Source organism: Oryzias melastigma, linkage group LG18 (assembly GCF_002922805.2).
Source record: "Oryzias melastigma strain HK-1 linkage group LG18, ASM292280v2, whole genome shotgun sequence".
NCBI classification, from domain to species: domain Eukaryota; kingdom Metazoa; phylum Chordata; class Actinopteri; order Beloniformes; family Adrianichthyidae; genus Oryzias; species Oryzias melastigma.
The window spans coordinates 362,059-377,740 of record NC_050529.1 but is presented as its reverse complement, the minus strand read 5'-3'; the positions used below and the strand labels follow the sequence as shown (position 1 = coordinate 377,740).

The following is a 15,682-nucleotide window of genomic DNA, read 5'->3' as shown; positions in this document are numbered from 1 at the left end:
TAGTGGCTCCTGTGGCCTCCTCCTAGTGGCCCCCGTGGCCTCCTACTGGTGGCTCCTGTTCCCTCCTTCTAGTGGCTCCTGTGGCCTCCTTCTAGTAGCTCCCGTGGCCTCCTTCTAGTGGCTCCCATGGCCTCCTACTGGTGGCCCCCGTGGCCTCCTTCTAGTGGCTCCTGTGGCCTCCTTCTAGTGGCTCCTGTGGCCTCCTCCTAGTGGCCCCCGTGGCCTCCTTCTAGTGGCCCCCGTGGCCTCCTTCTAGTGGCCCCCTGGCCTCCTACTGGTGAGCGTGGCTCCTGTGAGGTGGCCACTTTCATCTCCTCTAATCCCTTTATCCCTGTCAGGGTGACAGAGGAGACTCTTCTGCAGGAGACCTCCGGACTCCCCGCTCCCGTCCTCCGTCTGCTCCTCTTCCCCTCAGGACTCGCGGGCTTCATCGGTGTGTTTATGGGGGGTCGCTCCTGGGGTCTCAGGGTGAGGAGTTTGGGGGGCTGCGGGTGGATCTAGGCCGCGTCGACCGAGGTGACGGATTATCAGCTGACAGGTAAGGAGATAATAGAGTTTAGTGCACATCATGTCTGCATGAAGCTTCAGCACAATTATTTATTTGATATATTTATGACAGAACCGCAAATACAACACACGTCCAACACAACTACAAAATCGACACACACCACAAACCAGGATCTGAAAACAACAAAAGAAGAAAATATTGATGTTTTTATTCTGTCTTCATTCAATCTTAATAAAAACATCGTCGTTGATGACCTTCAGTTATCTTCACTCATCAGATTAACATCATCGCTCGAGGAAAAAATAATATTTCTGACTTTATCGACAGTTTACAAGAAATAATATTTAACATTTTAAATATGATTTGAACCTTTTCTGACGTTATGTTGAAGATTCAACATGAACAGAGAAACATGTTTTCTCCAAAGTGTTTTTCTGTTTCACTTCAAACATGTTTGTGAAGTTTCTGCTAAACTACAAACATCAATAAATGATGGATTCACGAGTTCTGAAGATTCAGATTCAGTCATTCTGTGAACGACTGTATCTGCAGTAAAAAAACACTACGGTACTACGACATAAAAGTAACTGAACAAAATGACATCATTGTGGGAAAATAAAGAAAAGGTCTCACTTGAAACAAAACTATTTTTCTGTCTCTCGTCGTCTGTTGGTCTCCAGACCTCTTTTGGTCTCCAAATCTCTGCTGGTCTCCAAACCTCTGTTGGTCTCCAAACCTCTGTTGGTCTCCAGACCTGTGCTGGTCTTCAGACCTCTATTGGTATCCAGATGCCTTTTTCCCTCCAGACCTCTTCTGGTCTCTAGACCTCTGCTGGTATTCAGACTAGCTTGTTTTAATATGTTTTCCTAATACAGTGACGTTCTGTGTCTTTGTGACCACAGACAGCTGGAAGAACGGTGTCTCCATGGCTAAAGTGGCTCCACTGGACCCCCCTTGCGTCAGGGAGCTGACGCCCCCCATCATTGTTCTACAGGACATGGAGGAGGATCTGGAGGACACTGGGGAGGGAGTGAGGTGGGTTTACCCTGAAGAGCAGAACTTTCTGAACAGGAAACTCCATCAGCTGTTCTACGTCCTGTCAGTGATGGTAGATCAGCAGAGGTTCACCTCATCTCCAGTTTTCTGAAGCTCATCTCCAGTAAGCATTAGAGAGTGGACTGTAGACCTCCTCTGAGTTCCTGGATCTATCTGTGAGTCAGATTTTGGATAAAATACCAGATCTTCAGCTTCCTGGGATCTTCTGTTGATCTGGAACTCTAGAAGTTTAAGATGAATGACCTGCAGATGTTAGCATTAGCTTCAGCTACAACAAAAAACGTGTCATTTGAGATGTAGGGTTCTGCTTTGACTCGTTAACAGTTAACAGAGTCATGTAGCTCCGCCCCCAACGCCAGACCTGTCCACGACAGATCTGATGGGTTTGATTGTCGCTGAAATGTAATGATACGAGTCTTGAAGTATGAAATACTGTCAATAAATCCTGGATGGAACGTTCCATGTTTGTCTGGGTTAGAACATACACTCAAGTTCTCTGCTGTAGAACTCCATCCAGGAGGATCAGGATCCTGATCCCACCTTCAGTAGATTAAGGTGGAGGTTTCCCTCATACCTGAGGGAAGGTGGAGTTTAACCTCAATGGCCGCACTCGTCTGAACGGTTGGTCCTGGAGTTCAAAGCGGTTGATGGGTCTGCTTCAGCGGGTCTAGATGAGGAGTTTGGTGGTTCTGTGTGTTTGTGTAGTTCAGTTTTCTGGTTCTCTCCTTGTTTGTTTCAGGGTCAGCAGGAGAGCCGGACCTGGAGCTCTGTTCAACGTCAACAACAGCAACAACAACGAGGAAGACGAGTGAGTCAAACACCATCCTCTGATTCAGTCAAACAGAACTTTAGTGTCACTGGAGTCCAGACAGAACCGAACCTCTGGTCACAAAAAGACCTCTTCATCTTCCTCTGATTAAATGTTGTCTTACAGGGAGGAAAAAAAGAGGAAGAAAAGGGAGAAGAAAGAAAAGAAGGAGAAGAAGGAGTGAGTTTCTTCTCCAGATGATGACCTCCTCCAGGACACATGTTCTGATGGAAACTGATCGCTGTCTTCCTCAGGAAGGAGAAACAGGAGAAGAAGGAGAGGAAGGAGAAAAAGCAGAAGGAGAAAGAGGAGAAAGAGAAGGAGAAGCAGAAGGCCAAAGAGAAGGAGGAGAAAGAGAAGAAGGCCAAAGAGGAGGCGTAAGTCAATGACTTAGAAATGAGGATTATTTGGATCGTTGTGATCAGATCAATGAGATCCATGATCGTGTTTATCCAGAGCCAAAGAAATCACCGTCATTGATCCAGCGGGAAACACCTACTACCACTGGCTCTTCATCATCACCATCCCCGTCATGTACAACTGGACCCTCATCATAGCCAGGTGACACCAGAACCGCAGAGTTCTGATGCATCTGTGGAACCGCTACTCTCGGTTCTGAGATGCTCCAGTGACTGTGACATCATCACAGGAAAATGAGGTTTTAGGACAGCAGGAGGTAAACTGAAACGTTCCTCTTGTAGAAGCTAGCAGGTCAACAGAACCAGAACAACCAACCAGCAGGGGGCAGTCTCGGTTGAACTGTTTCTGTTTGTTTTCAGGGCGTGTTTTGAAGAACTTCAAACCGACTATCTGGTCTTCTGGTTCCTAATGGACTTTGTCTCTGACATCATTTATCTGCTGGACATGGTGTTCAGAACCAGAACCGGTCTGTAGTCACAGGAGCACACCCTACAGCTCTGCCGGTCCAACCGGACCTGAACCGGTCCATTGTCTCTGCAGGTTACTTGGAGCAGGGTCTGCTCGTGAAGGACGAGAAGAAGCTGCGAGAGCGGTACATGATCAGCTTCCAGTTCAAGATGGACCTGGTCTCCATGATCCCGACCGACATATTCTACCTGATTCTGGGTGTCACCTACCCGGAGATCCGGCTCAACAAGCTCCTGCGCTTCAACAGGTGCGTCTGCTGCACCGAGGTCACATGATGACCACGCTGTTCCAGTTCTTCAGTGGTTGGAGGACGGCGTGGCGTCTCCACAGCTGCTGCGAGTACATTCATGTTCTAGAACCGACGACGTCCTCAGACAACCGTCCACATCGCTGCTTCACCTGCAGCGTCCGACTACATGTTCTCCTGACGTGCCGTTAAACTACTGGTGGTTGATAGAATTTACTTCTCTCATCACCTTCTGGCTTGGTTCTAGAGGAGAGTTTTTGTAGAACATCGATAAAGCTCAGTATGTCTTTACCTGATCCATCCGATACTGACCGAAGCCTCTGGACCACCAGAACCGGTCAAACCAAAACCCTGAGTCCGCCTCGTGTGTCTTTGTTTCAGGATGATGGAGTTCTTCCAGCGCACAGAGACCAGAACCAACTACCCAAACGCTCTTCGGATCTCCAACCTCGTCATGTACATCCTGATCATCATCCACTGGAACGCGTGTCTCTACTACTCCTTCTCTAAGGCCATCGGTTCGTGACCCGCCTTAGACCGGGCTCTTTAGAACCTTACATCCGGCTCAGACTCCCCTTCTGGTTTGTGCTCTCAGGTTTCGGGGCTGACAGGTTCGTGTATCCGGATCCTTCAAACCCGGAGTTTGGTCGTCTGGTCAGGAAATACGCCTACAGCATGTACTGGTCCACGCTGACGCTCACCACCATCGGAGAAACCCCGCCCCCTGTGGAGAACTCGGAGTACTTCTTTGTCGTGACTGACTTCCTGGTGGGTGTGGCTTGTTTCTCTGACAGTAAATCAGTAATTCCAGGTGTGGATGTTGAAGCTGTTCCTTCTACTTTTGAATTCATCCTTTCTGTTGTTATAACTCCTGAAGGTCTGAGGTGGTCGACTGATTGAACTTCTTGTTGATCATTTGACTCTTCACCAGCATTTGAAATGCTTAACTTGACCGTTTCCCCAGAACGGTGCAGGTAAAGTTCTGGTTGTTCTGTCCAGGTGGGTGTGCTGATTTTTGCTACCATCGTCGGTAACGTCGGCTCGATGATCACCAACATGAACGCGGCCAGAGCTGACTTCCAGGCTCGCATCGACGCCATCAAACAATACATGAGCTTCAGGAAGGTCAGCGGAGTTCCTTCAGTCAAAAATGTTCTCGTCTGTCCGCTCAGTGAACCGTTACCGGCCTGCACCCGAATGCTGGCCTGTCTGAACCGTCTCCTTCTCACAGGTGACAAAGGACTTGGAGAAACGAGTGATCAAGTGGTTCGACTTCCTGTGGACCAACAAGAAAGCGGTGGATGAGCGAGAAGTTCTGAAGTACCTGCCCGACAAGCTGAGAGCGGAGATCGCCATCAACGTTCACCTGGACACCCTGAAGAAGGCCTGCAGCAAAGTTTCAGAGCTCCGCGTCCGGTGAGAAGATCAGAACCGGATCCTGACTCCTGTGTGGTTCTGCAGGTCCGGATCTTTGCGGACTGTGAGGCCGGTCTGCTGGTGGAGCTGGTGCTGAAGCTGCAGCCGCAGGTCTACAGTCCAGGAGACTACATCTGCAAAAAAGGAGACATCGGCAGGGAGATGTACATCATCAAGGAGGGGAAGCTGGCGGTCGTGGCGGACGACGGCGTCACGCAGTTCGTAGTTCTCAGTGATGGAAGCTACTTCGGTGAGATCAGCATCCTGGCCATCAAAGGTGGGTCTTTGTCACATGACGTCAAGAGATCCTACATCGGGGTTCTTAGACTCTATACCACGGGGCCACTGAAGGCAGAGTCTGGCTGAGTTTTGAATTATTCGATTAATAGATTTTTTCAACCCAGCCCCTAGTGTCTACTAACAAGTTTATTGAACATTTGTTCATGTCTATGTAATACTAAGCAATATCTTCTGTGAATCGACAGGAGCTAACAACATTAGCAACTGTTGCTAAGGGCTATTCTGACGACACTGTAAAGTGATAGGAGCTAATGACGCTAGCAACTGTTGATAAGGACTTGACGGATTTTAGTGTCCTGATGTTGAAGGTTTAGGTGGGTCCCTCACCAACCTTGTGGTTCTAGAACGTTTAAAACAATTTCTTCTCCTCAACAGGCAGTAAGGCAGGAAACAGGAGGACAGCCAACATCAGAAGTATCGGATACTCCGACCTCTTCTGTCTTTCCAAGGATGACCTGATGGAGGCGCTGACAGAGTATCCCGATGCCAAAGCCCTATTGGAGGAGAAGGGGAAGCAGATTCTGATGAAGGACGGGCTGCTGGACCTGGAGGTACTAGAACCCCTTTGCACACGGACATTTAAGCCGTCAACCTGCTGCGACCGCGGCCGTAAAACTGTTGTGTCCTGCAGTTGGCGGCTCAGGGTCCGGATCCCAAAGAGATCGAGGAGAAGGTCGACCGCATGACCAGCACGCTGGACGTCCTGCAGACCCGATACGCCCGGCTGCTGGCCGAGAACGAAGCCACGCACAGCAAGATCAAACACCGAGTCACACGGCTGGAGAGGAAGCTGGCTCCGCCTCCACGATCCGACCAACCCGGGGACGCCCCGCCCCCTCCGACCCCTGAGACTGCTAAAGAGGAGGAGAAGAAATAGGTAGAAGACGAGGAGGAGGCGGAGCGGAGGACTGAGTGACAGAACGGCGGGAAGTCCTGAGTGACTGTAGGCTGGAAGGGAAGTTTCTCAACCTGAAAGTACGTTTAGGGATCAGGTTTACCGCACAGCGCCTCACATCTCCAGTAGATTTCAGAGACAGAACTGACAGCCGGCTGAGAGGACACTCGCTGTCAGGGAAGAAGGTTCCTCTGGATCATAGGAGGACTCCTGGTGTCTCCATGTAGTCGCTGTTCTCACGGTCCAGCCGTAAAACTCTATCAAGCTTTTATGGATTAGCGGTTTCGCTCCTGCATCTTTAGTTTTCACCGAGCAGAGGATTTTGTATCCGCTGATCAAGTTCAAACGCTGTACGGTCTGTTTTATTATGTTTCTGGTTCTGTGCCCAGTGGATCGAGAAAGCTACAAACAACCACATGGAACTATGCAGCATGTTTAAAGTTTCTATCACCAGATTCATTCATGTTAGAGCCAACAACAAAGAGACGGAGCTTTCCAGATCAACGTTCTTCAGAATACCGAAACTCTTCAACCGTTCATGCAAACACCTGAGGCGTCGCCTGTGACGCTAAAGCACAAAACCTGTAACGTACTGTAACTTTTGAACCATTAACACAATCGTTCCAGTAGATTGTGAAGGAGAAAAGCGGTTCATGCCGCTTTTCTCCTTCACAATCTACTGGAACGATTGTGGTAACACTTAAAAAATTACAGTAAATCAAAGAACATAAACACTCCACAAACTCAGACTTTAGCATGCTAGCTTGACTACAAGCTACGTCAGCTCCAGCTGCAGCGAGGAAGCTTCAGTGCCATCTAGTGTTTGTCTGAGGAAAACAAATTAAATGGATAAATGTAAAGTTAAAATCCGATCATTGAAGACACAGAACCATATTTCATGCTAACTATGCTGTAACTTTTAATCATATATTGGTTAGAAATAAAGACATTTTCTAAGAAACGTAAGAGCGTCTGTCGTACAAATGATCTTGTTAGCAGGAAATCCCTTCAACAAATCAGAAAGGAAGATTTTTGTGACATCATTTCTTTCGAACTTTATTTGCAGAACGTCAAATATTACGTACAGAAGACACAATAAAGGTACAAGAACAGAAACATGACATACTGGAGGATCGTAGACCTGTGAAGAGGAAATTCTGTAAGAAGAATGACAATATTTATTAAATAAAATATTTTACTGTTAACTTTATCAAAAAAGAAAAACTTGTTGCCTATTTGGGGTGAAATTTACTTAGTTTGGTAGAATTACAGAAAGTTCAGGTGGAGTCTTTGTCGTTAACAAACCTGGTTAAGTTTGATTAAATCTGTGCAGGATTGTCTTTTGTTTGTCACAAGCCGTACATGTTTTCCAGCTGATGGACAAACTCTCTCCAATAAATGGACATGTTAAACAGAATTTAGTTGGAGCAGGTCACCAGTTGATCAGTTGTTCTTATTTCCAGCAGTAAAACAGGTTTTACAGATCTATTTACGTAGGACCCACACCGGTCTGGTTTGAGATGGCAGGTGCTCGGGTTCAGTATTACTTAGTCTAGAAAGAATATTCAAAGCAATAAACTCAGAGACAAAACTATGTTTAGACATAAAATTAAAACGCCGTTGTTTATTATTTACAGATGAGAAACTACTATATTTGTAGTTAAAACCATTAAGAAATAATAAATCAACAAACACATTGATTATGATCCACAAAATAACATGTAGTAAATGTAATTAGATAATGTTCTGTCCTCTAGGTCCAATATTACCCCCCAAAATCGTTCCCACGGTACCGGAGGCTCAAACAGAAAAAAAAAAATAAATAAATAATCTATCTACTGATAGAATTGAGTAATCAAAGCCGTCTCAGGAGAGACAGCTTTTTATGAAGGATTTGTTTTTCTTATCCAGATGTAAAATCTGTGAAGAGAAAATCATGTTTCTGTTGAAACAAACTCTGTTTAGGACATTCTGAAAGTCTGAAACAATGATTTTCTGAGCTTAAAGTGTCTTTTCCATCGTCAAAACTCACTCCACCTGTCTGCTAAAGTAAGCTAAAGCTAACTTCGTCTGGTTTTTATTATAATTTTAATACATTTTATGTATTTTTAAAGAGTTTGGCACCGAGCCCGGTCAGTCTGCTCCTGACACGTCACACATCACCGTCTGTTTCTTCAGAGTATGAAAAAGTTCCGCAGGATTGTGGGAATTGTAGTTTATCGATGATGTTCTACATCCGCATCGTCGGAGATTAGAACTACAAATACCAGACTGCATCTTGATGCTTTGCGCATGTCATCTAGGAGGAAACGCTGTGGTTCTCCCTGCAGAGGTGGGTTAACTTCAAACTACTGAAAGATGAACTTTTATTCGAGTCGGAACCGGAACGTTTCAACCCAAAAACGGTCCGTTTATCCCTAAAAGCGCCGCTCACCGGAAGTGACGTTATTTTCGGCGCCTTTTCCTCCCGAGTTTGTGTGTTTGTTACTGTTAGCTTACAGCGGCTAGCCGGCTGCTAGCAGCATGAACTGAACACAGGGAGGTTTCACAGAGGACTCTGAGTCTGCACAGGTGTGCTCACGTGACCATTAGTTCACCTGTGTTACGTCAGCGTAGACTGTAGAGTATTTTAACCTGAGAAACGCTCCCTACCTGCGGTCATTCAGAGCGTTCATGCAGGGGGACGGGCGCATGCGCACTGCTCACGCTCATGGGTGAGGAGTGGGTCAGTCTGGACCGGGTCGGTTCTGCTGACTCATTGAGTTCGGACAGACCTGACGGTCACATCAGGGGGCGGAGCTTAGTAACTCCATGGTTCTTCTGTCCGCTGGTCCTCAGGTGAGTCTGTGAGCAGCGGTTGCCATGGAGCCCGCCTGGAGACAGCAGGGCAGGGGGCGTGGTCGCAACCAGAACACTCAGGATGAGAGGCCCCGCCCCCCGCAGAAGGAGAAGGCGGTCCTAGCGGCGGGGCGGGGAGGCAGAGGGCTGAAGGCGGAACCGAGCCCGGACCTTCCTCAGGGTGAGTTCTGATGGATGATCAGAAACTGGACCCGAGCGGCGCCTCTAACGTCCTCTGATCCACAGCCGGCGCCGTCCAGTCCAAGTTCGAGGAGATCCAGAGGTCCAACCAGGCGGCGGCCAAGAGACTGGTGGAGAGCCAGGTGAGCTCCTCCTCCTCGGACGAAGATGAGAGCGAGGACGGGAGCCAGAAGGAGGGGCAGAGAGGGAGGATCCTGGCGTCCACCTTCACCACCTACACCGACCAGACAGGTGAGCCGGCGCCGGAGGGTCTGCACATGTCTGTTAACTGACCGACCCGCTCTGCGTTCAGGCGGAGATGCCTCGGCGCTGACCCGGACCGGTCAGTACGTCAGCGAGCTGTTCCAGTCCGGAGCCGTCACCTGCCTGATCTGCATCGCCTCGGTCAGGAGGACGCAGGCGGTGAGTGCTGCACGCCATCAGCTCGCCCTCACGGGGTTTCCTGATGACAGTTCGAACGCAGCTCCGCCCCCACAGTGCTCCTCCTCCTCACCTGTCCCGCCCCCTGCAGGTGTGGAGCTGCAGCGGCTGCTTCTCCCTCTTCCACCTGCCCTGCATCCAGAAGTGGGCCCGGGACTCGGTCTTCCTCGTGTCCTCCGTGACCGACGAAGACTTCGGTCAGAAGGAGCACCCGTGGCCGTGGTGAGGCCCCGCCCCCTTCTGGTTCTGTTCTCATTCCGGGTCGGGTACTTTTTAAATGTTGGTGGGAATCTTGATGGAGAACATCAAGCTGTGGGGTTCTGGTTCAGAGGAGAACCCGGATCAGAACCTTCTGGGTTTCTGTGGAGGTTCTGGACTGTCTCCATTCTGATTCTGGTCTCTCCTCAGTCCAAAGTGCCGGACGGAGTATCCTCCGAGCTCCACCCCCAACAGGTGAGCTCAGTGTATGCGGCGCTGCCGTCCTCCAGAGGGGGGCGCTGTGGGGTCCCTCCCTTTCTGCTGAGTCACTGTTCCTCTGCGTTCAGGTACACCTGTTACTGCGGGAAGCTGCAGGACCCCCCGGCCGACCCCTGGCTGGTTCCTCACTCCTGCGGCGCCGTCTGCCAGCGCCAGCTGAAGCCCAGCTGCGGTCACACCTGTCTGCTGCTGTGTCACCCCGGTAACCAGACACGCCCACAAACACCTGCGCGGGTTTTCAGGAGAAACGCAGCGTCATGACTGTCGCCCTCAGGTCCCTGCCCGCCCTGCCCCAAGATGGTGTCCGTCTCCTGCCTGTGTGGCAAAGCGAAGCCCCTCCCCCGCCGCTGCAGCAACAAGGTGAGCTCTGACGGTCCAGGCTGGGGGCGGGGCTAGTGTGCGTCTGTGTGAACCGCTGTGTGTGCGTCTGCAGGCCTGGTGCTGCCAGCAGAGGTGTGGGAGGCTGCTGGCCTGTAAGCAGCACACCTGTACGGAGCCCTGCCACTCAGGTAAGCCCCGCCCACCTCAGAGCTTCAGCGCCCTGGTTGGTCGTTCACGCTCGTCTGTTTGTGTCAGAGTGCGCCCCCTGTCCGAGAGTGAGCCTGCAGAGCTGCGTGTGCGGCCGCCAGAAGGCGGAGCGGCCGTGCGCCAGCCCCCGCTGGACCTGCGAGCAGGTGAGTCCGGACTCTGGTTGCTATGGAAACCGTGGCGTATTAGTAACCAGGTCTCAATAAATCGATCACGGCAAAATAAACCATAAACTACATCTCGTCTCTGAACATTTGAATCTGGAGGAGCTGCAATATTTGTGTAAACAGGATTGTGTAAACCTGTGTCAACATTAGAATCTGTGTTTACGTTAAAGACGGAACACTTTATTAGCACAGATACTTCTGTGTTAGAATGTTTACGTTAAATACGTGAACACTTCCCTACTGTAAAACATATTATAAGATTTGTGTTAATTCTTAAACACTTCAGTACCATAAAATGTTGAATATGAGTTCTTAAAGATTTTTCTGATCCATAGATTTGTGTTCATTGTATAAACACTTTTCTAACGTAAATATGTTGCATATCAGCAATAAGGTAATTTTTTCTGCGTTAGAATCTGTGTTTAGATTAATTTTACTAATATAAATGTTGCATATTATCTTAACTCTGTTTTTTGCAGGAATTACGTTATTAAAGTAACCGTCTGAACAGTAATCCAGAGGATTAGCTCTGGTGATGGAGTTTTGATGGAACGTTTACCGACTTTTGCGATCCTTTCTTTTGGCTCCGCCTACTGTCCATCATTGGTCCTGCATGTCTCTGATCATCCTGTACCTGCAGCAGCTGTGTTTGTGTGTCTCTCAGGTGTGCGGCGCCCCGCTCTCCTGTAGGAATCACACCTGTGAACAGGTGTGTCATGATGGAGCGTGCCCCCTCTGCCCCCGCTCGCTCAGCAGATCCTGTCCCTGCGGCAAAACCAGTAAGAAGACACGCTCGTGCACTGTGCTTGTGCACTGTGCTCGTGCACTGTGCTCGTGCACTGTGCTCGTGCACTGTGCTTGTGCACTGTGCTCGTGCACTGTGCTCGTGCACTCTGCTCCGTGCAATCTGCTCCGTGCACTGTGCTCGTGCACTGTGCTCGTGCACTCTGCTCCGTGCACTGTGCTCGTGCACTGTGCTCGTGCACTCTGCTCCGTGCACTGTGCTCGTGCACTCTGCTCGTGCACTCTGCTCGTGCACTCTGCTCCGTGCACTCTGCTCGTGCACTCTGCTTGTGCACTCTGCTCCGTGCACTCTGCTCCGTGCACTGTGCTCGTGCACTCTGCTCCGTGCACTGTGCTCGTGCACTGTGCTCGTGCACTCTGCTCCGTGCACTGTGCTCCGTGCACTGTGCTCGTGCACTCTGCTCGTGCACTCTGCTCCGTGCAGCCTCCTCCTGACCGTCTGTGGTTGCAGGGTCGTCTCTGCCGTGCACGGAGGAGGTGCCCCCCTGTGGAGACACCTGCGACCGCCCGCTGTCCTGCCTGCAGCACACCTGCTCCATGAGGTGCCACCGCGGCAGCTGTGAGACCTGCCGACAGGTGACGAACACACATAATCCCCGTGCGCACACGGACGCTCGCGGTGACGCTCTGCTGTGACTGCAGGAGGTGCAGAAGGAGTGCAGGTGTGGCAAACACAGGAAGAAGACGGCCTGTCATAAGGAGTACCTGTGCGACTCCAAGTGTCCAAAGACCAGGAACTGCCAGAGACACCAGTGCAGGAGGAAGGTCAGGACCTCTGCCTTTACGGGGAGTGAGGGGCGGAGTCTTAACGTCCTATCGTAGTCCTGCTGCTAAAGATATAAGCTTTTCAGTGTTTACATTTAAAATAAACTTGGATGTTATAAATACTACCCTCTGGTGGACCTATAGGTGTTTTCAATGTTCACCTGTCAGTCAGAAGGACAGATACAGCTGGTGTCGTCTGCGTACGGTGAGACAGCAGAACCACAGAACTCTGATGGACTACAGACGTCATAGCGACTGTCAGATGTTCACTCTTTGAAAATAAACCAGGTGTGTTCTCAGGTGTTCTGGAGGCAGCGGCTCTAAATGTCACGATGCTGCTCCAGGTCTAAAGGTCGTCTGGGAGGGCGGGGTTTTGTCTGCCGCCGTTATCGCTTTTATGCAGTTTAACATTTTCGCAGGTTTTGACCTCTCTCTGCTTCCCATCATGCTCTCTGTTCCAGTGTTGCCCTGGTAACTGCCCCCCCTGTGACCAGAGCTGCGGGCGAACTCTGGGATGTCGGAACCACAAGTGTCCCTCCGTCTGTCACCAAGGTAACGCTCAGATCTGGAGCTGCTTTGAAGCAGGAGAAGGAAGTTTGGTGTAGAAACCAGGTTCCTGCTCGGTCCTCCCCCTGCAGGCTGCTTGGAGTACTGCAACAGAGCTGGAGAGTCTGAAAGATCCGTAGATACATTTAGGAACGTTTTCTGTTCTGTTTTAAAGCTCCACAGTCACACAAACCGTCCGGACGTCCTAAAGTTCTTGAAGACCGGTCTCCTGTGGGCGTGGCTTAGCATGAGCATCATGGGAACCATTTAATCCTGCAGCACGCACACACACGTCTGTGCTCCAGCTTGTGACTGGTTCAGACCTTCAGTCTGTGTTCAGCTGCTGTTGTCGAGGACGTTGTGTTCTTGTTGACATAACACACACGGGAGGAGATGCTGCTGACAGCAACAACCTCCCTACGAAGCCGTGTGTGAGTGACAGCTTCCTGTGTGCGGCGTGTGCAGGTCAGATGTCTGCGCTCTGATTGGATGAGCAGAGATGGATCATTCATGTGTGGATCTGGCAGCTGATTGGTCGCTCTGACCTTTTGGAGCGGGCAGATAGACGGCGCCGCTGACGGACTGGGGTTGTGTGTCAGGCTGCAGTCACCAGAGGATCAGGCCCGGTTCTGCAGGTCCAAATGAAACATGCCTGTGCAGCTGAGTGGGGAGTGTTTGTGTTTTCATAAAGAAGCGGATGCTGGAAGTCAGTAAATGTGGACTTTGGTTCTGGTTTAGATTCTGGATTTTTGAGTCCTGGTTCTGTTGAGGGTTCTGTAGCATGGCGGTTCCTCCAGGCTGCAGAACTGATGAGGAGAATCAGGAAGCTCCATGGTCTCCTCGGGGTTCCAGGTTTGGATCTTCAGCACCAGTACTCCCAGTGCAGCGTTTGGACCTGCTGGAGTCTTCATGACCTTCACATCAGAACCAGTCTGGTTCCAGAGCTGTAACCATGGCAACAACATTGACTCAGTAGTTATCCACATACAAAGCTTTGGTTTCTACTTAATGGGGGCGGGGTTTGGTGATTGATAGGTGTCGGTCCAACAGCCTCACCTGTTGATGTGGGCGTGGTTTAGCCTTCCTCAGGTTTCAAGCCCCTCCCATATAATGATTTTTGGCGTTGGTCAGGATGCGGCGTGCGATCCGACGTGAATGAGGCGGAAGTGATGACATCATCTGGTGTTTGATTGAAGATGCCTTCAAAGCCACGCCCACATTCTACAGCATTATTGATAGTTCTGGTTCAGTTTGAGGTGAACAGAACCTCTCCTGCCTTGACCCGCCCCCTGGTGGTTAGCTGTAGAACTGACCCGGCTCCACCGGGTTTCTGAACAGCTTTAAGGACTGGTCTATGTGCCGGTGAGGAAGTTCAGAACAGTTCTGTTGGCTCCTCCTGAACCTCAAACCTCGGTGACCCAGTGCTGGTGTGACCGGGTCTTATCAGAACTGTGGGTGGACGTCCTGATTCTCCATGCCGTCTCCACGGGTCAGCTGACACCTGTCCTGGAGTGGGATCATGGGACGTGAAGAGCTGCTTATCAGAGGAGCACTGAGCACGCTCAGTCACTCTGCTGTCCGGGTCGATGGGCTGTCGGTGTTGCTGACAGGAACCGGGCCGAGTGGAGACGTTCTGGACCTCCTGAGAGCAGAGAGATGACCTTCACGGGGCGCCGCTCCTCCTTATCGGTTCGTCCGGCATGCTGGCCTGAAGGTCATCCTGAAGGTCGGCCCGAACACGGCGCTGATCCCTCTGATGGTCTGATCGTATCAGGACAGTTGTGGGCGGAGCCTCCTGGTCTCCACTGAACAGAGCTGTGCATGTCTATGAGAGCGTCTCCATCCAGACAGCTGTAGAGTGGGGTTTGAACCTGCGGGCCGCTGCTGCACAGCCCATGTTTCCTCCTGGTCTGTGACGGTGTCCTGTCTCCTCAGGAAGCTGCTACCCGTGTCCGGAGACGGTGGAGGTGCGCTGCTCCTGCGGCTCCAGCGTGCTGGTCGTCCCGTGTGGGCGAGAGAGGACCACCAAACCGCCGCGCTGCCGGGAGGCCTGCAGGTAAACCGCAGCGGGAGGAGCTCCTCATCAGGAGGCTCCGCCCATCCTCAGGTCTCTCTCTCTGGTGTTCCTTAGGTGCCCCCCATCCTGCCATCACCCCTCCAGGGAGCCTCACCGCTGCCACCCGGGGCCCTGCCCCCCCTGCAGGCAGCTGTGCCTGATGCCCCTCCCCGGCTGCAGCCACACCTGCCCTCAGCCATGCCACGACTTGGTTCTGGTCCGGTGCCAGCAGGTGGGCTCCGTCTCTGTACTGGTTCTGGGGTCGGCGGTCGGCCCGTGAGTCATCTGTAATCACCCTGACCCCCTCCCTCTCTGTGTTCAGGTCCAGCTGGCGGGTCCGTGGGAGCAGCCGTCAGAACCGGCGTTCATGAAGAAGGCGCTCCCCTGCCCCCCGTGCCAAGTCCCCATCCCCACGTAGGTCCAGAACCGGTCCCAGACCAGATCCTCACAGGAACCACTTCCTGCTGCCGCCATGACGGGAAATCAGTCAGATTCACCAAAGCCATAAAAAATCTAGAACATACTGCAGAGGGGGCGGGGCTTAATATTTTCAGTGTCACAGGTCAGGAGGCAGGGCCTAATGGTTTCAGTGTTAGGGGTCTGGGGGCGGGGCCTAATGGTTTCAGTGTCACAGGTCAGGAGGCGGGGCCTAATGGTTTCAATGTAATAGGTCAGGAGTAGGGCTGGGAATCACTGGGTACCTCACGATACGATACGATACGCGATACATGGTTCACGATATCGATAATATCGCGATACTGC

General features: G+C 51.1%; 2 protein-coding genes across 4 annotated transcripts in view; both read left to right on the top strand.

Moving 5' to 3' along the window:
- The first annotated feature begins 425 nt into the window (after nucleotides 1-425).
- On the top strand, nucleotides 426-6,717 carry cnga1b (cyclic nucleotide gated channel subunit alpha 1b). Its single transcript, XM_024264620.2, has 15 exons — nucleotides 426-538; nucleotides 1,411-1,543; nucleotides 2,304-2,372; nucleotides 2,499-2,552; nucleotides 2,627-2,749; nucleotides 2,829-2,933; nucleotides 3,152-3,258; nucleotides 3,333-3,507; nucleotides 3,889-4,025; nucleotides 4,103-4,275; nucleotides 4,507-4,632; nucleotides 4,739-4,891; nucleotides 4,969-5,200; nucleotides 5,599-5,774; nucleotides 5,855-6,717. The coding sequence occupies exons 2-15, from the start codon at nucleotides 1,434-1,436 to the stop codon at nucleotides 6,098-6,100; spliced, it is 1,986 nt and encodes a 661-aa protein (XP_024120388.1). The 5' UTR covers nucleotides 426-538; nucleotides 1,411-1,433; the 3' UTR covers nucleotides 6,101-6,717.
- A 1,623-nt stretch (nucleotides 6,718-8,340) lies between these two features.
- Nucleotides 8,341-15,682, top strand: part of nfxl1 (nuclear transcription factor, X-box binding-like 1) — a 10,473-nt gene continuing 3,131 nt past the window's right edge. For 2 of the 3 annotated variants that reach the window (XM_024264619.2, XM_024264615.2), the window contains exons 1-17: nucleotides 8,341-8,450; nucleotides 8,957-9,137; nucleotides 9,203-9,388; nucleotides 9,450-9,559; nucleotides 9,669-9,799; nucleotides 9,986-10,030; nucleotides 10,123-10,256; nucleotides 10,329-10,414; nucleotides 10,488-10,563; nucleotides 10,631-10,728; nucleotides 11,414-11,528; nucleotides 12,005-12,129; nucleotides 12,196-12,318; nucleotides 12,780-12,870; nucleotides 14,800-14,920; nucleotides 14,996-15,152; nucleotides 15,243-15,334. In XM_024264619.2, the coding sequence (XP_024120387.1) occupies nucleotides 8,981-9,137; nucleotides 9,203-9,388; nucleotides 9,450-9,559; nucleotides 9,669-9,799; nucleotides 9,986-10,030; nucleotides 10,123-10,256; nucleotides 10,329-10,414; nucleotides 10,488-10,563; nucleotides 10,631-10,728; nucleotides 11,414-11,528; nucleotides 12,005-12,129; nucleotides 12,196-12,318; nucleotides 12,780-12,870; nucleotides 14,800-14,920; nucleotides 14,996-15,152; nucleotides 15,243-15,334 (1,847 nt within the window). In that variant the 5' untranslated portion in view covers nucleotides 8,341-8,450; nucleotides 8,957-8,980. The other variant, XM_024264616.2, reaches the window with a different exon arrangement.